Source organism: Pseudophryne corroboree, chromosome 1 (genome assembly GCF_028390025.1).
Source record: "Pseudophryne corroboree isolate aPseCor3 chromosome 1, aPseCor3.hap2, whole genome shotgun sequence".
Taxonomy (NCBI): Eukaryota; Metazoa; Chordata; class Amphibia; order Anura; family Myobatrachidae; genus Pseudophryne; species Pseudophryne corroboree.
Window position 1 is genome coordinate 340,621,781 of NC_086444.1, and position 24,763 is coordinate 340,646,543.

The 24,763-nt window shown below is 45.9% G+C and overlaps 1 protein-coding gene across 4 annotated transcripts in view; it reads left to right on the top strand.

Moving 5' to 3' along the window:
- SFSWAP (splicing factor SWAP) overlaps positions 1-24,763 on the top strand; it is a 323,193-nt gene that overhangs the window by 229,248 nt on the left and 69,182 nt on the right. For all 4 annotated transcript variants that reach the window (XM_063964656.1, XM_063964653.1, XM_063964654.1 and 1 more), the window contains one exon: positions 15,066-15,310. In XM_063964656.1, the coding sequence (XP_063820726.1) occupies positions 15,066-15,310 (245 nt within the window). The remainder of the gene's footprint in view (positions 1-15,065; positions 15,311-24,763) is intronic.

The window sequence follows — 24,763 nt, forward strand, 5'->3', positions numbered from 1 at the left end:
TCTCCAGACAAGAAGCTGCAGCTTCCCACAAAGAATTCTCAGGGAGTATCCTTTCCCTACTAGGGCCAGGATACGATGGGAATCTTCCCCTAGGGTGTCACGTTTGCCCAAAAGGTAGCGCTGACTTAACAGCTATCCTCAGGGATCCTGCAGATAGCACGCTGTGTCGATTTCTGCTTGCCGTGTCCTGTGGAACATGCAATGGACAGGTGATGCCGACTTAAGAGGCATATGGAAGGTTTACCTTACAAGGCTGAGGATTGTGTGGAGAAGGGATCTCGGACCTGGTCTCCACAGCTATAGCTGGTAATTCTGATCTTTTGCCTTATATTCCCGCACAGCCTAGGAAAGCACGACATTATCAAATGCAGTCCTTTCGATCACAAAGAAACAAGAAAGTCCGAGGTGCGTCCTTTCTTGCCAGAGGCAGGGGCAGAGGACAGAAGCTGCACAACACCGCTAGTTCCCAGGAACAGAAGTCCTCCCCGGCCTCTACAAAATCCACCGCATGTCGCTGGGGCTCCACAGGCGGAGCTAGGCCCGGTGGGGGCACTTCTTCGAGATTTCAGCCACAAGTGGGTTCACTCCCTGTTAGATCCCTGGGCAATAGATATTGTGTCTCAGGGATACAAGCTGGACTTCGAGGAGATGCCCCCTCACCAACGGCCCTGCCGGCTTCCCCCCACGAGAGGGAAATAGTGTTAACTGCAATTCACAAATTGTATCTTCAACAGGTGGTGGTCAACGTTCCCCTCCTTCAACAAGGAGGGGGTTATTATTCGACCATGTTGTAGTCCCGAAACCGAACGGTTCGGTCAGACCCATATTGAATTTAAAATCCCTGAACATATTCCTGAAAAGGTTCAAGTTCAAGATGGAATCGCTGAGAGCGGTCGTCGCAAGCCTGGAAGGGGGGAATTTTATGGTGGCTCTGGACATAAAGGATGCATACCTTCATGTCCCCATTTATCCACCTCATCAGGCGTACCTCAGATTTGTGGTAAAAGATTGTCATTACCAATTTCAGACGTTGCCGTTTGGTCTCTCCACGGCACCGAGAATATTTACCAAGGTAATGGCGGAAATGATGGTACTCCTGCGGAAGCAAGGGGTCGCAATTATCCCATACTTGGACGATCTCCTCGTAAAAGCGGGATCAAGAGAGCAGTTGCTGATCAGCGTAGCACTTTCTCTGGAAGTGTAACGGCAACACAGCTGGATTCCAAATATTCCAAAGTCGCAGTTGGTTCCTACGGCTTGTCTGCCTTCCTAGGCATGATTCTAGACACAGACCAGAAAAGGGTTTATCTCCCGATAGAGAGAGCTCAGGAGCTCATGACACTGGTCAGGAACCTATTAAAACCAAAACAGGTGTCAGTGAATCACTGCACTCGAGTCCTGGGAAGGATGGTGGCATCATACGCGGCCATTCCCTTCGGCAGGTTCCATGCGAGAACCTTTCAATGGGACTTACTGGACAAGTGGTCCGGATCACATCTTCAGATGCATCGGTTAATCACCCTATCCCCCAGGGCCAGGGTGTCTCTCCTGTGGTGGCTGCAGAGTGCTCACCTTCTCGAGGGCCGCAGATTCGGCATTCAGGACTGGGTCCTGGTGACCACGGATGCAAGCCTCCGAGGGTGGGGAGCAGTCACACAGGGAAGAAATTTCCAAGGTCTGTGGTCAGGTCAGGAGACTTGCCTTCACATCAACATCCTGGAACTAAGGGCCGTATACAACGCCCTACGTCAAGCGGAAACCCTGCTTCGCGACCAACCGTTTCTGATTCAGTCAGACACCATCACCGCAGTGACTCATGTAAACCGACAAGGCGGCACAAGGAGCAGGGTAGCGATGGCGGAAGCCACCAGAATTCTTCGCTGGGCGGAAAATCACATAAGCGCACTGTCAGCAGTGTTCATCCCGGGAGTGGATAACTGGGAAGCAGACTTCCTCAGCAGACACGACCTCCACCCGGGAGAGTGGGGACTTCATCAGGAAGTCTTCGCACAGACTGCAAGTCGGTGGGAACTGCCACATGTGGACATGATGGCATCCCGCCTCAACAAAAAAATACAGAGGTATTGCGCCAGGTCAAGAGACCCTCAGGCGATAGCTGTAGACGCCCTGGTGACACCGTGGGTGTTCCAGTCGGTCTATGTATTTCCTCCTCTTCCTCTCATACCCAAGAATGTGAGGGAGGGAATGAACAACCGCCTGGAGAATCTTCCTACCAAAGGCACCCTTAGTGTTCACTCTAGAAATTCTAGAGGGCAGGGCACCGGACTGCGGGGGCATATATGTGTGCTTGCAACAGAAAAGTGGGCGTGGTCATGTGAAGTCATTGAAGTGGGCAGTGCGGCCCACAGACGTTACTACAGGGGGCGTGGGCGGGCGGCAGCATCACTGTAGTGGGCGTGCCCAGCACCTACGGAGGTGCTGGACTTCTCCCAAGCTCTCTCCCATAGCGTGAATGGATACCGCACGCATGCGCACGGCATCTTTACACGCTGGGAGGGCAGGAAGTGGACGGTGGTTTTAGCAGGGCGCTGCAGAAAGGGTAGGGCGGATTTTGCCCTTAAAAAATTGGGTAGTGCGGGACGCCCTGCTAAAACAGGCTAACGTGAACACTACACCCTTCCACGAGGCAGCAATTCACAACAATGTCCATGTTGTGCATTTTGTATTGTGTGGTCAGACATAGCTTGAAATGCGGTCAAAATCCTGGCCAGTGGGATCGTGACTGTCAGAATCCCAAGGGATCCTTGAGGTTAATATGGTCTGTACTAGGGTTAGACTGCAGTGTTCAGGGAGGTTAGGGTTAATCTGCAAGTGGTATTGCCGTTATGGTTAGGCTGTGGAGGTTAGGATTAGGCTGCGGGATGAGTGAGTTAGATGAAAATGCTTACCGGGTTGTGTCAGAATTCTGGCGGTCGGTCTTCATTGACTGTTGGGATCCCAACTGCTGGGATTTAGTACCCATCCTTTAACTTCATATACTGATGTACCGCCGGGTTCACTCATTCTGTCTGTGCCTTGCCGAATGTTGCACATGCAAGTGGAACACATGAACTGAGTCCCCAGATTCCTTAGGGGCCGTGGCCTCTCAGAAACTTGGGCCCAGTACAAGTGTTCCCCTTGTATCCCCCTGCCACCAACCTCATACCACATACAATCCGTTTAGTACTGCCTCTTCTTGTAACTATAAGGGACCATATGGGCAACCTTCATAACCTCCACAACCAGGTTTAGTTTCCACTAAGATTTAAATGATAATTTAACTTAACATGGCTTGCTCCCATCCCTATAGATTTTTTTCCTTTTTCTACTATTGCCACATTTATTAAGTAAAATTATCTTATTCCTTATTTAATTAAAATATTTGTCCATTTATTAGTTGAAAATGTATTTACGCCTACCCAACTTCATTTTAATGTGTACACGTTTCCTCCTTATAAATACCTGTGCCTCTTCATTTACTGTAATTAATCAGTACCCCCTTCTTTATCGAAATTGTTAATGATCAGTCCTAAAATAAAAAAAAATAAAAAATAGATGGGCTGCAAATAATCAGAAGTACTTTCATTGTGAGCATTTTAAATGTCTCATTTAATAATTTCCATTAAAAGGGAAAATCTATTTTGAAGTAAGTTCGGGGCACTGGTATTACCTTATGAGGAACGGGGCCACAAATACCTTGACCCCGGTATGGCTAAGTGCTACATAGCATTGGCACAGTCATCTCTAGGTCCCTGGGCACCTCCCACCTAGAATGGAGTGGTTTCCCCTACGTTAAAAAGTGGGATGCCTAAAATAAGGTTATTCAGATATGGAAGCATACCAAAAAAGCAAGCATCTGGGCAAAACCATGTTGCACTGCAGGTGGGCAGATCATGTAACATTTGCAGAGAGATTTAGATTTAGTTGGGGGGGGTCCAAACGGACATCAAAATTTTAGTGTAAAAATAAAGCTGTCTAACATTTGTGGGCAGCCAGTATTTACACTTCACAGAGAAAATATAAATGTATTTACTCCCCTTGCAAGGCAACATGGTTTGTTTCAGATACAAAGTTACAGATGTATCCAGTTACATCTAGCCTCTTAAACAGCCCTTCTAGCCGCACCATGCTGCATAATTTTTTCATGCAACTTTTCATTAAAATGCATCTTATTCGCAAAACAATGTCAATAGGATGCACAAGAAGCTTTTGCTGATTAAAATGATATGCGACATGCGGCTACGCTACAGGGTTTTCCTAGGAAAAAAACACTACCTGTAACATAGCATTTCATATGCAGATGCACAGAGAATATAGCCATGTCACATATCGTTTTAATCAGCAGAGTCTGCTTGTGTGTCTAATTCGCACAAGCAGATAACTGATGACTGATGTTGTCATAGATGATCCGATGCTGCAACAGTGAACGCAGCATCAGAGCACAGAAGCCTATAGGAGGCATTTATTTACACAACGCGCCTCCTGCGGCTTTAGCATATTTTTATAGTAGCAGCTGCACAACGGTGACGGCTGCTGCTGTATAATGCCCATCTCTGAATCAGACACATAGGGCGGTATGCAATTAGGCCCGTTTTTTTCGCATAGGCGAAAAAACACCTCTATTTTTAGGGTGAATGAGGATTCACCCTATTCAATAGCAGGGCCGTTTTTTCGCCTAACAGAAAAGTTCAGCAGGAACAAAAAAACGTGTGGCTTGGCGAATCCACATGTTTTCTCACCTGTGCTGGTGGAAACACTGTCTGTTTTCGCCGATTTTGAGCTATTTTTCACCAATGCCTTTTCACAAAAAAGGTGAAAAGGCATTGGTGAAAATTTCCCTAAAATACGTGTGAAAATGGCCTCAATTTAATATGCAGTGGGACAAAACCAACAGCTCAGAGATTACCGGAGCAAATTGCATATCCCCTAAAGTCAGTGAATTGGGTTTCCAGCCCTCCAAACTGTTTTTTTCGGAAAGGAATAACCAGTGGTGATTTGCAACTGGGAAATGACGCTTGATAAGTTAGGATGAGGTTTGTTAGTTTAAAAATATTGAGAAGTTTAGTACAACAGAAAAATATTCTTGTTATGCTTTTAAAACAATGAGTGAAGTAGGGATGCTTGGAGGAAGAAAAAGCATATCTTCTAGCATTGGCAACTTCTCATTAGTGTAACAAGTGTATGAGGACTGAGGTACAATGCTTAGGAAAGAAAGTAAATTATAGTACAGAGCTAGGCTTGTGCAGTAGATTAAAAGTTTTTATTTTGTGAATAAATTGTAAAATGAGCCTGCATAGCAAATTGTGGGGTAGATGTATTAACCTGGAGAAGGCATAAGGAAGTGATAAACCAGTGATATGTGCAAGGTGATAAAGGCACCAGCCAATCAGATCCTAACTGTTAATTTACATATGGGAGCTGATTGGCTGGTGTGTTTATCACCCTGCATTTATCACTGGTTTATCACTTCCTTATGCCTTCTGCAGGTCAATACATCTGCCCCTGTGTGTGAAAGCTGTACCCTCTGCAGCCTTTAGTGTACTGCTGATACGGTCACTTTCAGGCCTCAACTTGATTGTGCTGTACCCATCTGTTTTATTTATTACAGCTTTTATGCTGTATGTTGTCTTTACTGGGTTGGGTACGGAATCCTGACGGTTGGAATACCAACGCTGGAATCCCGACCTTCAGAATGCCGGCAGGATGGCGAACGGAATGATGCCCCTTGCGGGCTCGGTGGCTCGCCTCACTCTCCACAGGTGCTATTCCCACTCCATGGGTGTCGTGGACACCAAGGAGTGGGAATAGCTGTGGTGGCGCTGCCGGTATTATGGCGGTCGGGATTCCAGAATCGGGATTCTGACTTTCGGGATTCTGACCGCCGAGATTCCAACTACATCCCGTCTCTACATTACTTTATGTTGCCCTTTGTCCAGAGAATGTGCAGGTAAGTGTATTTCATCATCTTTTTCTATTTTCGGCATATAATGTGCAGTTTATCTAGATCTGTTGTCCGACAGGGACCACTTAACCCTATATTGGACATGTAACATATACCCTGTATAAATGGTTTCCACCCTTACATAATGGAGATCTAAAACAATGGTTGTTTAAACTAATCACCATTTTCAAATTTTGTTCTGCTTTTCCTTTCCATATGTGAATTGTATTGGCAGCTTTGAGAAACCCAGTCCGAGCAACTTCATGTTCCCCTTGTAAAAAATGTTAGACATCAATAATCCTTTAAGCTAAATTGCTTCTTTTTTATTTGTTTAAATGCCTTTTATAATTGTTACTGCGCATAGCTTTTCTTCAAGTTCATGTCCTCTTTTACAAAATCTGAGTGATGTCCATGGCGCTTTTTTCTTCCTAATTACTGAAAGGAACAAGAGCAGCTATATACTTTGACTGTGTGCTATTCAATGGACGGAAGCCTCATGCAGCTTGTTTTGTACAATTGGCTTGTCAATTAGTCGATTTTGCAAAAAGCTCTTCAGCACAATTGTGGCATATTTTCTTATTTGTGTAGTCTCTAGAATCTGACTTTAAAAGTATAAAAAAGCAGTGATTAAAAATGTGTTATTTTGTGTGCACCGGCATTAATATGCTTTTAAAATCGTTCACATATGCTTAACTCAGATTAGTAACTGATGGGAAAATAAAAACAAATATATGAGAGTACATGCTTGCGTTTTTACATACCGCACATGTTTTATCTCAATTCATCAAAAGTCTGTTAATGCAGTTGCATTTGCATCACTTTGCACACAAAAGGTGCTCCCACTCGAATGTAAGAAGCATTTACATATGCATTTGGCTTACAGCTTCCCGGTTGGCCAGACAGTTTTAAAAACAAAAATTCAAAATACTACAAATTGAGAACATTTGTACACACCGCTATTAACTACAGAGTAAAATTGCGCTGAATATGGCAATGTGTAAATAGTCTCATTTACACCAAACATTTTGCGTTTGAAAGGGATAAACGGAGTGCTCCCCTAAGCATGTCTGTCTATTACTGCCGCACTGTGCATTTATTGACAGCTCCTCAGCTGCCCACTTTTGTTATGCGCCTTTCATGGCAGATGCTGGGACTGCCTGCATAGCCGCCAGACAATAATATGAACAACTTTATTGAATATCTTTATCTCCTGCATGCAGCACAGTAGTTCAGGATACCGCAGTCCACATTTTTCTTTTTCTTTCTGTGAACTGAGGTCTTCAATTTCTAAAGCTCTGGGAAGCAAGCTTTTCAGAGTTTGATTTTCCGGTAGCTAGCGCCATATTGAGATGACATCACACATTTTCTCTTCCAGAAAGATTTCTCTCTGGTAGTGAGAATAGCACATGTGCGGTATCCAAAGTGCTGGCTTACGCTGTACTATCTACTTCCCACCAGGACAGACTTTTATTTGAGCCAATGTCCCAGCAAGAGATTTGGTGAATAGACTTGAACACTTATTCCTTATTGCCACTGTAATTTGTTATAAGGTATGTTAATTCTTAATAAATAGACCCCTTAATCGCCTTTAAAAGTAGGTTTCTAACTTTAAATTACTTTCATTCATTAGCTTGTACATAATTTATATTGCAACTTTTACTATGCACAATACAATACTTTGAGCAGACTTTTTATTATTCCCCTGGCATATCACAACGTTCTACTTCCCAATGTGCTTGGAATATACCAAAATTTCAGAGAATAGCAGTGTCATTCTATAAAAATCCAAATAATGAAGATGTAAGCTGAGATACAAAGAATACCACTGGTAATAAAAAGCAATATATATACTGTAGTAAGACATTATAGAAGGGCATGTGGTGGCCAATTAAAGTCATTTTAGAGTGACAAAATCTTAACTGTACTATGCACTGTCTTTACAGAATACAGAGGTTTTGTTATAAGAAATTAAGGAGGGCATGTACTAAGCAGTGATAAGAGTGGAGAAGTGAGCCAGTGGAGAAGTTGCCCTTGGCAACCAATCAGCTGCTCTGCATACTTTTATAGCATGCAAATTATAAATGTTACGTCAGTGCTGATTGGTTGCCATGGGCAACTTTTCTACTGGCTCACTTCTCCACTTTTATCACTGCTTAGTACATGTCCACCTCAATCTGTAGAAAATTTGAAATTAGAATAAGCAAATTCAATATAGCATAATTACATCTTAAGATCCCTACACACTGGTCGATACCAGTGAAAGATATGAACAATCTCGTTCATTAATGAACGAGACACCGTTCATATCTTTCAGTGTGTAAGCACCAGCGATGAACGATGCGTGGCCCCGCGCTCGGTCATCGCTGGTACTGGCTCGTTTAAACATGCAGACCAATATGGGCAATTTCGTCCATATTAGCATGCAGTGCTATGGTGACGGGGGGAGTGAAGAAACTTCACTCCCCCCGTCACCTACCCACTCTCCCCTCCGGGTTACCCGTCTGCTGTGTCGGGCAGCTCGGCGGCGGGTCGCTAGGTGTGTAGGGCCCTTTAGAGAAAGGGTTGCGCTAAAAAATGATTGCCTTGAACTTTCTATGAAACTGGAAATACGATGTAATGTAGAAGTGTCATTTTTCCCAGTTTACTCAGATGCATTTTAGGGTACAGTAAGTGCCTGTTTAATGAATCGGCCACAGATACAATACCGCACTTGAATAAATATGTCCCCCGGTTTCAAAATGTTACATTTTTGTTTGTGTTTTTCTTCCTTCTCCTTCCCTGTACCATGAACTTAAAGTCTACTTAGTTTATAGTCCAAAACTCATTCTGTTGCCGCAGGAGGCTGTTGCTTTTAATGTAGACAATAATAAGTTTACAAGAATCAGCTTGGTTTTGGCAAGTCTAAGTTCATAAAGCGCTATTTTGTCCTCACCTGCCTCATCAGAATCATTGATACGCAAAGCAATTAGGAACGCCCGCGACAGCCCTCTAAAACATACTCTGCCTTCTATTGATTTTGTGTACGCAGCCTGAAAAAGAGCTGATGGATGAGGCAGCAAGAAAGCTAATTCTTACGGGAAAAGGAACTAAAACTCCATTTTAACTATTGTTCTGACTTTGTGGTATTATAGTTTATTCAATTAAATATGTTAACATGCAAAAGAGATCCTAAAATCCTGCGCTATTTTACAAATCGATTGTGGCTTATACCTTATTGTATTTAAAAGTAACCTAAAGGTGGAATTTTGCATACATACTGTACCTTGTTTTACAGTACACTGCAATCCAGTGACTCTTGTCATGGCTTTACGTCTCAGAAACTTGTACTTGGTTGGTTTTGTTTGGATTAGTCCGTTGGGGCTGTTTTTTATGTGCAAAGTCAGTACTTGACAATATCTCCAGTTGTAAAGCACAACGGAATTTGGTGCGCTATATAAGAAACTGTTCATAAATAAATAAAATATCTCTTCTCAAATGATTCTCAAATTGTTCCCTAAAACAGTGTTTCTCAAAATCTGCCAAGGTATCCATGCTAGAGTCCAGATGGTTAAATCAAATTGACTGAGGTACTAATTAAGTCAGTTGTGCTCAAGCATTGATCTTCATAAAGCCTGAACTATGATGGCAGAGTTTGGGAAACCATGTTTAAGAAGACAAACAAAAGAAAATAAATGTCTGTACAAAAGCAAAAGGCTTCAGATGTGTTTCTGTTGCTGGGCAATAGGAAGGATGTGTTGCGGATATTAAAATGTATGTGTACTGTTGCTAGACTAATGTCCAGCACTGCAGCATGTTAATTGGTGTAAATGTAATTAAAATATATGAAATGGTTTTTAACTGGTGTTCCACCCTGCAGATTCCCATGCTAGGGACCTGAAGTCACAGCTGCTATTGAAGTAAATGGATTTGGGGGGGGGTGCAGCTACCGATGGTGTCAATTCAGCACGCTGTTAATAGCGTCAGGAAGGAAGTCTCGGAGCTCTTAAATTCAACACGCTTTTAAGTCAGACTACAACTAGTGCCGTGATGCTGTTTTGTGCCTTAGCGCAGTGTAGACGGCATTGTGGCGGGGCACTTAAGTCAGACAATGCCCATTCTTGCTACTAAACACCTGGAGGGGGGGACAGGGGGAATGTAACGGGGGGTGAGACTCTGAAATTGTGAGATTTTGGGACAGTTCTTTTGTTTTTGTTTTTTTGTTGTTTTTTTAAAGTGATAATCATTGACATTGGTTGATTTTGCCATGTAAATGATTGCCACTTTGAAAAAACTGGAAAATTCTCCCAAAATCTCTCACTTTCAGGTTCTCACATACTATTACATCCCCTAACCCTCCCCCGGTTTAAGGAGCAGTGCAGGCATTCCCTGACATAACATCGCAATGAATTGAATAGCTCCGGGATCTCCTTCTCAGCGCTATTAACAGCTTGCAGAATTCAATCATCCCCATTGTCAGATGTAGCAGGAAGCTTGTTGAACATTTGAATGGACAATGACTTCATTACTTTCACTGTTCTTTGAGATATGAAGATGCTCAGATGCATTTTCAGTGTGTGTGTGGGGGGGGGGGGGGGGGGTTGGACTGTCAATGTGAATATGGGACATTATTGTCAGTAGCTGCAGTGCATAGATGTGTGACAGATGCTGGTATCCTGCCAAGGAATCCTGGCGTAAAAAGAAACGTGTGGCTATGATAGCTTATGTGTAGTATAATGTAAACTAGTGTTCTTATATTAAAACTCAAATGTTCGGCCCCCCAAATCTCCAGAACTTTACAGTGGCCCACTGAAAATCTTGAATAGCCTATGTTGTGAGCAAAACTTCAAATTAAGCAGCATTCTAATAGTGTGACCACATTGATGCAGCATGACTAGGTAATTTCAGAATGGGCTCTCTAATGAGAATGTTCTTATTTTATTTTTTATTTTTTTAAGAGGCCGCTTTGTCTTTTGTATCTATCCGGTATTTAGCCATGTACCTTCAGTTTCTTTGTTTCTATTCCCTTCAAATTCCATTTCAGCAGTAAAGAAGTCAAAGGGGTCAATTCAATTCAGTGAGAGTTTGTCTTCAAATTCCTGACTTTACAAACTCCCGTGCATCACGGTAATTTGATTGTCAGGAATGTGTTTTTTAGTCTGCAATTCAATTCAGAGAGGGATATTGTAATTAGTCTGACTTAAATATGAATGTCGGGAATTTGCATACTCCCGGGAATTCAATTGTCAGGAATGTGGGTTGTTTTTTTGCTTTTTTTTTTAGTCTGCAATTCACTTCAGGGAGAGATATTGTAATTAGACTGACTTAAATATGCAAGTCGGGGAAGGGACAGGGAGGAGACTTATTTTCCCTCCTTTTACTCCCAGGAATGCAATGTTAAGGCAAGACTTTGGAGTAGAAGCCACAACGATTTTGGTACTGACATGAAAGGAATGGTAGCAGCAGTGGGAAGCAGTATATTGTTCTGTGGAAGTGTGGAAAAACATCAATCATCGCTTTATAATGTGACTTAATTGTCGTTGGCACCAGTAGAGTAAGCTTGCTGTCACTGTGACAGCCAAAGGTAGGGAATCTCTAATAATCACACGTAACTGGAATTGGTTTAGGGCGGCTTGCTTGGCATCATCATTATGAAAGTGTAATGGTTGAAGATCTTGGGCCATCGACTTTAGCCATGTTTTCTTTGGCATATCACTTACTATTTTCCATTCCTCCGGAATGTGTTACAGTATTTAGGCACTGGTAAGGTGTAATCTTTTAGGCTCAATTCTGCATGTCCAAACCACTTTAAACGCTGTCTCTTGATATAGGATTCAACTGTGGGTTGGTCTTTGCATAGTTTTCGGATGTTTTAATTTCTCCGGTCCATTTTTTCTTGATGTATATTTCGTAAGCACCTCATTTGGAAACATTCCAGCTTTGTTAGGTCGTTTTTAAGTATTGCCATTATTCTGAACCATAAAGTTAAATTTGTTCTGATGTTGAATACCCTAATTTTTGTGGCAATGGTAATGTCCTTTTGGTCCCAGAGGCCTTTTTTCAGAGAAGCAAAGGCAGCTGTGGCACAACCTATGCGTCTCGTGATGTCACTTGTAGCGGCTATCTGTTGACCGTTGATAGTTGAACCCAGCTATTTAAAGGTATCCACTTGTTCGGCGGTACTATGCAGGGGAGAGGTGTGTACAGTGAGAAGTAGTGTGTGCATTGAGAGGGTGCAGGGTAGCTGCAGTAGTGTTTGCGGGGAGGGGAATGCAGGGTTAGAGGTAATGTACTGTGTGTGGGGAAGGGAGTGTTTGGGGGATGTATTCATGTGACCGGCGGTCAGGAGATGGACGATCACATGACCTCCCCCTACTATTCCCATTCGTGGGTGTCCACAAAACCCATAGAGTGGGAACAGAAGCCGCGGCGAGCGCAGGGCACCACCGAGCCCTCAGCGAGGTGAGCGCAGAGAGCCCGCAAGGGGTTCGCTGCACTCGTCCCCCCGCCAGGAATCCGCTGCCTGTATGCTGACCACCGGTCAGCCATTCCACACCCGAGTGTTGGTTGAGAGGTAGGCATGCACAGGTCAAAATTGGATATTTCACTATGCAAATGGGTATGTACCCAACTCCAAATTACTTCCAAAGTTACAAAAATACTGACCTGCAGTACATTTGTCCATGCATATGTGTTTGCCCTTTTCACTTTGGGAATTGCCCCTGTGCAAATGTCTTATGTTCTCATATAGTAAATACTCGGGGTCTCTGTGCACTAAGAGTAGGTTACTAATATGGTAGCATGAACTGCCGATCAACCGATTGTCCGGCCTAGTGTACTGGGTGTGGGGAGTGGGGTGCAGGGTAGTGGCTGTAGTATAGTGTTTGTGGGGATTGGGGTGCAAGATACTGTGTGCGGGGAGGGGGGTGCAGGGTAGTGACGGATTATGCAGGGAAGGGAGTGAAGTAGTGTATTGGGTGAGAGGTAAGGGGGGTACACACGGACAGATCAGTGCTTAAATTCTAAGCAATCACTATCGCCGGTGCTAGATTGAGCCTGCATGCAGGCTCAATCTAGCACATCACTCATTTCACTGATGGGTGACATGTTCTCTTACACATAATGGCAAGTACATCAGGAAGTGGTCTTCAACTTAACAGGGACGTGCAGGCAGGGGAGGCAGTGCCTCCCCTGTCATTACTGACTAAAATAATATAAAGAAGATACTTATGACACATATTCTGTGTCATAAGTATTTGCTTTATATTATCCTAATCATTACTCCGAGTCCTGTGTAAAAAGTGTTTGGGAGGCACCGATCGTGGTGCCTCCCTGTCAGTTAGGGAAAGGTATGGGGGGCGGGCGGGGCCTAGCAATGGGCATTAAAAGCCCATTGAAAAATCATAGGAAAGCGGCACCATTAGTGGTGCCGCTTTCACACAGGGACATGCTTTCAACCCATGAAAGCACGCCCCTGTCAGTGAGGCCACAGTGATTGGCCAGCGGATCAGTCACTGGATCCGATGTCAATCACTGTTGTGGGCGGCGTGGGTGCGACGGTGCGGGCAGCGGTACAGAGTTTGAGCAGCGGAGCGGTAACCCATTTCAAAAATGGCGCCTCAGCGTAATTTTTGAAATAGAAGATGGCCGCCGCGAGCCAATCCCGGCTCGCCGCGTCATCGCTCCGCCCCCTCTGGCTGACTTATATAAGTCAGCGCGAGGGAGCGGCTGTTAGTCCAACGGCGGAGGAGGAGCGGAGAAGAGCTCCTGAAGGCTGTAGACGCCGAAAGTCCTGGATGGGTGGCGGCTATGCAAAAGAGCTTAGCAGCCGCCGCCCACCAGGTGAAGACGTCAGAGGAAGACGCTGGAAGCCCAGGGGAGGTGGCGCCCGCCCAGGTGAAGACGCCTGAAGCCCTGGGGAAGCGGCGGCCATGCAAAAGAGCTTAAAGGCTGCCGCCCCCAGGTGAAGACCCTGAGCAATAAAACTTATTTTTTAAGACACTGTGTTTTTATTTTAATATTTTCTTTACAGGTGGACAACAGGTGCCAGCAGGCCACTTATGTCCGGGCATGCTGGCACTTGTGGTTCTCCAAGTGCCAGCATGCTGGGGCAGGCTTGCTGGGACCTGTAGGCCACCTGTAAAGAACAATATTACTATTCTTTACAGGTGTACCGCAGGTGCCAGCGGGCCATTTATGTCCGGGCATGCTGGCACTTGTGGTTCTCCAAGTGCCAGCATGCTGGGCAGGCTTGCTGGGATCTGTAGGCCACCTGTAAAGAACAATTTTAACAATGAACCCCGCACCCACCGCCACCAGGGGTGCGGGGCAATAGCACTGGGCTATCAGCCCAGTGCTGGCTATTGCTCGGGAAGGGGGACCCCATGTTTATTTTTTGGGGTCCCCACTTCTGAGGAATTCCAGCCCTGGGCTGACTAGTTTGGGGGGCTAGATTAATGTCATGGCAGGGGGACCCCATACCGAGTGTCTCCCCTGCTATGGCATTACCCCCCCTGGCTGGTTCTGCCTTGTGCTGGTTTTACAAATAAAGGGGGGGGCTACGCTTTTTTTTTTTTTTTTTTTTCCTCTATTGGGGGGGGGGGGGGGGGGAGAGATGTTAGCTGCTTGTGTCTCCCCAGCCACTGACCTAACCGCACGTCACTGCAACTTAATACATTGTATTGCTTATAAAATCACAAATGCCCCTGATCTTTATAAAAGTTGTGCTGTTTGTGAGCCAGAGTAAAGAGGAGATCCAGCTACCCGCAATCCGCGTTCACCGCATGTAAACTGCAAATTGACAAATGTAGAGATTAATATATACAGTTTATTTTCTAAATCTTTAGTATTTAGTTAAGGATTACTGATGTTTGTAGAACAAACGAAGCATTGTATTCAGTCTGAATCTGAATGCCAATTTGTAGTTTTGTATATTTCTCTGATTTTCAGTGTTGCAGTAATGTGTAGCAATATTTGAGTCCTGACTCAAATAAAATAGTTCACCTCAAATCATTTACCATACAGTGGGAATAATTGAACATCTCAAACATGCACTGGATTTTTCTACATCCACACATTTTCAATGAAAAATCAGTAATAGTGATTAGGATGATTCCACTCAATGACAGATCATCTTGTCCATTTTCAGGATATGAACAGTATGGACTGTGACTTTCTCCCAGAAGATACAATTGTTCCCACTACAGAGTACCCCGTCACAAAAAGGCATCAAAGTCGAGATTTTCATGGGGAACAAAAGGCGAAAAAAAAGAAGAAAAAGAAGGACAGGTCAAGGTCAAGATCTCCAAAAATCCATTTTGAATCCAAGTCCCGCTCTCATTCAAAAGGGAAGCATTCTCTTCCCACGGCGTACCGGACAGTGAGGCGCTCCAGGTATGTCTGAGAAATTTTGCATATAGAGTGTAGAGTTGTGTGTTTGTGTACTGGACAGTAGCTCTTTATAAATAGTGCACATACAGGTTGAGCATCCCTTATCCAAAATGCTTGGGACCAGAGGTATTTTGGATATCGGATTTTTCCGTATTTTGGAATAATTGCATACCATAATGAGATATCATGGTGATGGGACCTAAATCTAAGCACAGAATGCATTTATGTTTCATATACACCTTATACACACAGTCTGAAGTCAATTTTAGCCAATATTTTTTATAATTTTGTGCATTAAACAAAGTGTGTCTACAGTCACACAATTAATTTATGTTTCATATACACCTTATACACACAGCCTGAAGGTCATTTAATACAATATTTTTAATAACTTGTGTATTAAACAAAGTGTGTGTACATTTAGCCATCAAAAAACAAAGGTTTCAGTATTTCACTCTCACTCAAAGTCCGTATTTCGGAATATTCCGTATTTCGGAATATTTGGATATGGGATACTCAACCTGTATTGGCAATGGTATTCCACAGTACTGACGAATCCTTAGCTCTTGTGTAAACAACAGATTTTATTCACGCTGCAACATATGTAAAGCCGTAACCTCTGCTTGTACTAGATTAATGAAGCAACTGCTGAGCTGAGATGTATCACTTGATTTTTCAACCAAGAACTATTAAAAATCAGTCTCTTCATAACAACTTCTGTTGCTAATGCTTCATTTGTAAAGTCTATATATTTATATAAATGCTCTCATTACTCCCTTTTTACAATTTTAATCTATATTTGTGTTCTGTGCTATAATTCTATATTATGTTATGTGTAAATGATGTATAGATGAACACAACTTTTTCCTCACAGAAAAAAGCTACCTCCTCTCTGTCTGTTGGTGGTCTGTCACCCTTGCATCCCAAATGATTGTTTTCCTAGGGATCACTTAATTTATATGCGTGGGTGCCGGGTTGCAACAGTGTAGACAAGCTGGCAACATCAGTCGAACGTGCTAATTTTTGTATGTCGTTCTATGGTGCAGCTACCAAAAATCAGCGAGTCCAGAGCAATCGTAAGTGTGGCATTTATCAACATTTACTCGCAAATGGAGTCGAGTTAATTGAATCAAGCCCTTAAGATGCGAACGCACCTATTGTATTGAACCGTCATCAGGTTGATGTGATGAAACAATAAATCACACTACACGATCCGCCGTATGAAGACACGATATATAGCTACATGCTTACTGTAACAACACTATGTTGTCCACGGCAACGTCCCATCGGATATGTGCAGCATACATTCTGGTGTATAGTCTGATGAACGTTGCTGCTTTCACACAATGCTCTCTCTTTTTACACAGCATGGATTTTAAATTACTTTTCTCTTTTGTCCTAAGGATGCTGGGGTCCACATTATTACCATGGGGTATAGACTGGTCCACTAGAAGCCACTGGCACTTTAAGAGTTTAACAGTTTGGGCTGGCTCCTCCCTCTATGCCCCTCCTACCAGACTCAGTTTAGAAAATGTGCCCGGAGGAGCCGGTCACAGCTAGGGGAGCTCCATAGGAGTTTTTCTAGTTTTATTATTTTTCTTAGAGTTAGGCTTCATAGGACTTAGGGGGGGGAGTAGTGTCCAACCCTGAGAGGTTAATGGCCACTATCTCCGCTGACAGGACACTGAGCTCCTGAGGTTGATGATCGTTAGCCGCCCCCAGGCGACCGCTCACTCCCGCAGCATGCCGCCACCCCCTAACAGAGCCAGAAGATTCCAGTGGAGAGTGAGTCACCGCCCCCCTGGCAAGCGGGAAACCGGTGTGAAGATGGCGGCAACAAGGTGGGAGCGCAGTACTAACTGCGCTCCGGAGGCTCAGGGGTACACAGTGCGGCGCTATGAGGGGCGCCCTGAGCCAGCGCCTATACCCTACACTGGTCACTCAGGCTGTCGGGGACCTCGGTAACGCTGCCAGCACCATTCCTCAGGCCAGTATAAAGATATAAAGTGCGGGAGCTTCTCCTCAGAGCGGACCCAGCAGCGTTCAGCACCACTTTCCTGCCTGCAGATCCAGCTAAGAGACGCTGACGGGGAGAGCTGTCCCTCCACGCAACTCCAGCTATCCTGTGCGGTACCAGGGGGTTGTAGAAGGGGGGGCTGTGTAATTTCTGTGTAGTCTATTAAGGTACACAGTCAGCGCCAGGTAGTTGTATTGTATCTACCTTGAGAAGCGCTGCGTGTGTGTGTGCTGGCTCCAAGCTCTGTGTTTCTCTGTGGCATACTTGGGGGAAACGGTGTCTGACATTTTTCCTGTGTGTGTGGGAGTATATTTCTCACATAGCCATGTCAAGGGATTCGGTGTCTTATGCTGCAGAGGACATGTCTTCTTCAGAGGAATCAATTCCTTGTACCCAGGAATGTAATGCCCTGTCTCAGATTCCCATTACGGGAATGATCTCTCAGATATCTACTAGGGTAGCTCATACTGAGAATGAAACTCGGGTTTTAAAGAATTCTATGGCTGTTTTTGGTCAGGTTCTATTCCTATTTCTTCCAAACCTTCTAACTTATACCCACAGAAACATGCTCTTGCCCAGATTATGCAAGATGACACGGATACCGACGCTGACACGGCAGACGGTGATGGGATAAGCTGAGGGGGGCGGCATCCCTTGCTAAGGGGGTGTAGCTCATGATTGAGGCCATGAGCACCACCTGAGCAAGTAGAGGAGGCTTACTTCACAGATAATAAGAAAGCCTCGCTAACCTTCCCTGTGTCTAAAGAATTAAACGCTTTATTTGAAAAATCCTGGGAAACCCCGGAGAATAAATTCCAGATTCCCAAAAGGGTTCTGGTTGCTTTTCCTGAGGAGGATAGAAAAAAATGGGAGATCCCACCCATAGTTGACGCATCTGTGTCCAGACTGTCAAAAAAGGTGGTGTTACCTGTCCCTGGATCTACCACGTTAAAAGAACTGGCTGATCGTAAGATTGACACTACGCTCAAAGCCATATACACTGCTTCAGGGGTGGCGTTAAGGCCTACTATTGCCTGTGCATGGATTTCTAAAGCTATAGTAAGGTGGTCAGGCACGTTACTAGAAGATTTAGATACAATGGACAGAAGTGACATTGAACTGTTTTTGCGTAATATACAGGATTCTGCGGGGTTCATGGTGGAGTCCATGAAGGACTTGGGTACGCTGAATGCAAGGATATCTTCCATGTCGGTCTTAGCTCGCAGGGGACTCTGGCTACACCAGTGGTCTGCAGATGCGGAATCCAGGAGAAGTGTGGAGAAACCTACCCTACACAGGTCAGTCTCTATTTGGGGAAGCATTGGATGCGTGGGTTTCCACGACAACCGTGGGTAAGTCACTTTTTCTTCCCTCAGCTACACCTGCTACAAAGAAACCCTTTTTCTTCATCTGCATCGCAGTCCTTTCGGACCGCTAAGACAAAAAATTCCAAGCCCCCACCACTTTCTTTAGAGGTGGGCGTGCAAAATCCATTAAGCCTGCACCTGCAGACTCCCAGGACCAGAAGCCTGCTTCTGGTTCCTCAAAATCCTCAGCATGACGGTGGACCGCACAGCCTGGAGGACGGTCTGGTGGGTGCGAGGCTCAGACATTTCGCCCACGTCTGGGTGTCGTCCAGCCTGGATCCCTGGATACAGGCAATTGTGTCCCAGGGGTACAGACTGGAGTTTCAAGATATCCCGCCTCACCGATTCTTCAAATCAGGCTTGCCAGCGTTGCTGACAGACAGGGCTGTCCTACAGGAAGCCATTCAAAAATTGGAAAGGTCAGCGGTCATCATTACTGTTCCACCGCATATGCAAAACAAGGGTTACTATTCGAACCTTTTCGTGGTAGTGAAACCGGATGGTTCGGTCAGACCGATTTTGAACTTGAAATCTTTAAACCCTTATCTGAGGGAGTTCAAGTTCAAAATGGAGTCTCTAAGAGCGGTGATCTCAGGTCTAGAAGAGGGGGAGTTTCTGGTATCCCTGGACAGGGGTATATCTTCCTATTGGCCAGGATGGCGCCGGCCAAGGAAGGGAGCGCCGCACAGCAGTGCCCACCTGCACCAGGGGGTAGAATGACAGTAGTTCTCCCTGAGTACATCCCTTAGCAGTGCTCATCCACTGCCGGACTCTCAGAAGCGTATTGCACTCTGACACTCTCTGTGACTACAGTCACACTGATGGTGAATATAGCCTGGGAGCGGGGCACTTCCTCTTCCTCATCCGCTCCCCTTCTCATTGGTCCCACGCGGTCTGTCACCAGACACCAGCAACTACAATCAGCACCAGTCAGCAGTGCAGCATGAGCATACCTGTACATTTTCTGCGGTACCGTAGCTGCACAGCATGGTCTATCCTGGCAGTCTGGATCACAGGTTACAAAGAGATCTGTATGGGGAGGTTTCTAGACCAGTGACTGCCTGTCCATCTGTGTTGAGACTACAAGTCCCAACACACCTTGTCAACTGGATTTGCTGGGACATGTAGTGCCATCACACCTGGAGAGGGGTTTTTAATTGTATGTATGTGTGCAAATATCCCCTCGGCGTCCCTGTCCGCACCCTCCTTGTAATTCCCCCTCAGTGTCCCTGCCTACACGATCCCTGTAACTGCCCCCTCAGTGACCCTGCCCATACACTCCTGTAATTCCCTCTCAGTGTCCCTGCCGGCACCCTTCCCATAACTCCCCCTCAGTCTCCCTGCCCACACCCTCCCAGTAATTCCCTCTTAGTGTCCCTACCCGCACCCTAACCGTAATTCCCCCTCAGTGTCCCTGCCTGCACCCTCCCTGTAATTCTTCCTCAGTGTTCCTGCCTGCACCCTCCCCGTAATTCCCTCTCTGTGTCCCTGCCTGCACCCTTACTGTAATTCCCTCCTCAGTGCCCCTGCCTGCACCCTCCCCGTAATTCCATCTCGGTGTTCCTGCCCGCACCCTCCTCGTAATTCCATCTCAGTGTTCCTGCCTGCACCCTCCTCGTAATTCCTCCTCAGTGTCCTTGCCTGCACCCTCCCTGTAATTCTTCCTCAGTGTTTCTGACCTCAGCCTCCCTGTGACACCCCCCTCAGTGTCCCTGGCCACACCCTCCTGTAATTCAACCTCAGTATCCCTGCCCGTACCCTCCCCGTAATTCCCCCTCAGTGTCCCTGGCCACACCCTCCCTGTAATTGCCCCTCAGTGTCCCTGATTTCAGCATCCCTGTAAGCCCTCCATCTCATTGTCCCTACCTGCACCCTCCCTGTAATTCTCCCTCAGTATCCCTGACCTCAGTCTACTGTAACCCCCCCCCCCTTCCCCCCGTATCTTTGGATGGGGGAGGTGGGGGGCGTCAGTTTCTTACTTTGCCAGGGGCGCTCAGACCCCTAGATACACCCCTGTCCCTGGATATAGAGAATGCGTACCTCCACATTCCGATTTGGCCACCGCACCAGGCTTATCTCAGGTTTGCACTGTTAGACCGTCACTATCAGTTTCAGTCACTGCCATTCGGTCTCTCCGCGGCACCGAGGGTGTTCACCGAGGTGATGTCAGAGATAATGGTTCTCCGCCGCAGACAGGGAGTGAACATAATTCCATATCTGGACGATCTGCTGATAAAGGCGTCGACCAGGGAGATCTTGTTGCAGTCCATTGCTCTCACGACTCGTCTGCTCAGGGAACATGGTTGGATCCTGAACCTTCCGAACTCACATTTGGAGCCGACAAGGAGATTGTCTTTCCTAGAGATGATCCTCGACACGGAAGTGCAGAGGGTGTTTCTACCAGAGGAAAAAGTGTTGGTGATTCAAACAATGTGCATTCGCCTTCTGGGGAAGATGGTTGCCTCCTACGAGGCTCTACAGTACAGAAGATTTCATGCTCGATCCTTCCAACTGGATCTCCTAGACAAGTGGTCAGGGTCTCATCTACATATGCACCTGAGGATACATCTGTCGCCGGAAGCAAGGATTTCACTCCTCTGGTGGCTGCAGATGTCTCACCTTCTGGAGGGCCGCAGATTCGGGATTCAGGACTGTATCCTTCTAACCAAGGATGCAAGTCTCCGGGGATGGGGCGCAGTCACTCAAGGGGAAACCTTCCAAAGAAGGTGGTCAGGTCTGGAATCCAGTCTTCCAATAAACATTCTGGAACTAAGAGCTGCGTACAACGGTCTTCTCCAAGTGGCACATCTTCTGCGAGATCATGCCATTCAAATACATTCGGACAATGTAACGACGGTGGGCTACATAAACAGACAGGGCAGAACGAAGAGCAGAGCTGCAATGTCAGAGGTAAAAAGGATCCTCCTCTGGGCAGAAAGGCACACGCTGGCGCTGTCAGCAATCTTCATTCCGGGAGTAGACAACTGGGAAGCGGACTTCCTCAGCAGACCCCGATCTCCATCCAGGAGAGTGGGGCCTCCATCCGGAGGTGTTCACGGAGGTGACAAATCTTTGGGGTGTACCTCAAATAGACATGATGGCCTCCCGTCTCAACAAGAAGCTTTGGAGGTATTGTTCCAGGTCGAGGGACCCGCAAGCAGTGGATGCCCTGGTGACTCCGTGGGTGTTCCAGTCAGTGTACGTGTTTCCTCCTCTTACACTCATTCCAAGGATTCTAAAAATCATAAAGAGAACAAGAGTTCAGGCAATCCTCATTGCTCCGGACTGGCCAAGAAGGGCTTGGTACGCGGATCTTCTGGATCTACTGCTGGAAGATCCGAGTCCTCTGCCTCTTCGGGAGGACCTTCTGCAACAGTGGCCGTTCGCTTATCAAGACTTACTACGGCTACGTTTGACGGCATGGAGGTTGAACGCCAGATATTAGCTCGGAAGGGCATTCCGAACAAGGTTATTCCTACCCTGATACAGGCTAGGAAAGGAGTTACGTCTAAACATTACCATCGCATTTGGAAAAAGTATGTGTTTTGGTGTGAATCCAAGAGGTTTCTTACGGTGGAGTTTCAACTGGGACGGTTTCTCCTCTTCCTGCAAGCAGGTGTGTGGATATGGGCCTGCGTTTGGGATCCGTAAAGGTCCAGATTTCGGCCTTATCCATTTTCTTCCAGAAAAAACTAGTTTCCCTCCCTGAGGTTCAGACTTTTATGGAAGGGGTTCTGCACATCCAGCCTCCCTTTGTGCCACCTATGGCACCTTGGGATCTTAACGTGGTGTTGCAGTTCCTCTAATCAGATTTGTTTGAGCCTCTGCAGGAGGTTGAGGTCAAGTTTCTCACGTGGAAGGCTGTCACCTTGTTGGCCTTAGCTTCGGCTAGACTTGTGTCAGAGTTGGGGACTTTGTCTTGTAAAAGTCCCTACTTGATCTTCCATGAAGATAGAACCGAGCTCCGGATACATCAGCAATTCCTTCCAAAGGTTGTGTCGGCTTTTCATATCAACCTACCTATTGTGGTGCCAGTGGCTACTGACTCCTCAATTCCATCAAAGTCCTTGGATGTTGTAAGGGCTCTTAAAATCTATGTGAAGAGGACTGCTCATCACAGAAAATTGGACTCTGTTTGTCCTGTATGATCCCAGGAAAATCGGGTGTCCTGCGTCGAAGCAGACAATCTCACTGGATCAGGTTCACTATCCAGCATGCGTATTCTACGGCAGGATTGCTGTGTCCAAAATCTGTTAAGGCCCACTTTACTTGTAAAGTGGGTTCTTCCTGGGCGGCTGCCCGGGGTGCCTCGGCTTTACAGCTTTGCTGAGCAGCTACTTGGTCTGGGTCGAACACGTTTGCTAAGTTCTACATCAGGCCTGGCCAACCTGTGGTTCTCCAGCTGCTGTGAAACTACAAATCCCAGCATTCCCTGCCACAGTTTTGTTGTTAGGGAATGCTAAAACTTTGGCAGGGCATGCTGGGATGTATAGTTTCACAACAGCTGGAGAGCCACAGGTTGGCCAGGCCTGCTCTTCATGTTCTATACTTTGGCCACTGAGGACCTCAGGTTTGGTCAATCAGTTCTGCAGGAGCCTCCGCGCTCTTCCTCCCTTTCTGGGAGCTTTGGTACATCCCCATGGTACTAATGTGGACCCCAGCATCCTCTAGGATGTAAGAGAAAATAGGATCTTAATTACCTACCGGTAAATCCTTTTCTCGTAGTCCGTAGAGGATGCTGGGTGCCCGCCCAGCACTTCGTTTTCCTGCAGGGATTACTTGGTCAGTACTGCTTTGTTCTTAGTTAAGTACTGTGTTATTACTTGGTTAGTTTTTAAGCTAGTTAGCTTAGTTTGCCTTGTTGTGTGAGCTGGTGTGAATCTCGCCACTATCTGTGTATTTCCTTATCTCGAACTATGTCCGTCTCCTTGGGCACAGTTTCTAGACTGAGTCTGGTAGGAGGAGCATAGAGGGAGGAGCCAGCCCACACTGTTAAACTCTTAAAGTGCCAGTGGCTCCTAGTGGACCTGTCTATACCCCATGGTACTAATGTGGACCCCAGCATCCTCTACGTACTACGAGAAAAGGATTTACCGGTATGTAATTTAAGTCCTATTTTCCGAAAACAAATAATAATTTGATGTATTTTCTGCCTTTTTAAAAGAAGGTTTTTACTGTTTTATGCTTGAAGAAATCTTACTCATTCCTCCATATACAATGTAAAATCTGTGAAACAGCAGCAGTTTAATTCTTTGAACTTAACGTTGTTTAGGAATCCAGTACCAAAACTGTGCATTCAGTTATTTTGATTTGCACTTTATTTTAATTCTGCGTTGCTTTTATTTGACTTGTAGAAAATGCTGCTCACTCAAACAAGATTAGTTATTAGTACAGGTTGAGTATCCCATATCCAAATATTCCGAAATACGGACTTTTTTGAGTGAGATAATTAAACCTTTGTTTCTCTGACGTCCTAGTGGATGCTGGGACTCCGTAAGGACCATGGGGAATAGCGGCTCCGCAGGAGACAGGGCACAAGAATAAAAGCTTTAGGATCAGGTGGTGTGCACTGGCTCCTCCCCCTATGACCCTCCTCCAAGCCTCAGTTAGATTTTTGTGCCCGAACGAGAAGGGTGCAGGCTAGGTGGCTCTCCTGAGCTGCTTAGAATAAAAGTGTATTTTAGGTTTTTTATTTTCAGTGAGTCCTGCTGGCAACAGGCTCACTGCATCGTGGGACTAAGGGGAGAAGAAACGGACTCACCTGCGTGCAGAGTGGATTGGGTTTCTTAGGCTACTGGACATTAGCTCCAGAGGGACGATCACAGGTTCAGCCTGGATGGGTCCCGGAGCCGCGCCGCCGGCCCCCTTACAGAGCCAGAAGAGCGAAGAGGTCCGGTGAAATCGGCGGCAGAAGACGATCCTGTCTTCAGACTAAGGTAGCGCACAGCACCGCAGCTGTGCGCCATTGCTCTCAGCACACTTCACACTCCGGTCACTGAGGGTGCAGGGCGCTGGGGGGGAGCGCCCTGAGACGCAATATAACAGATAATACCTTAGGTTGGCAAAAGAATA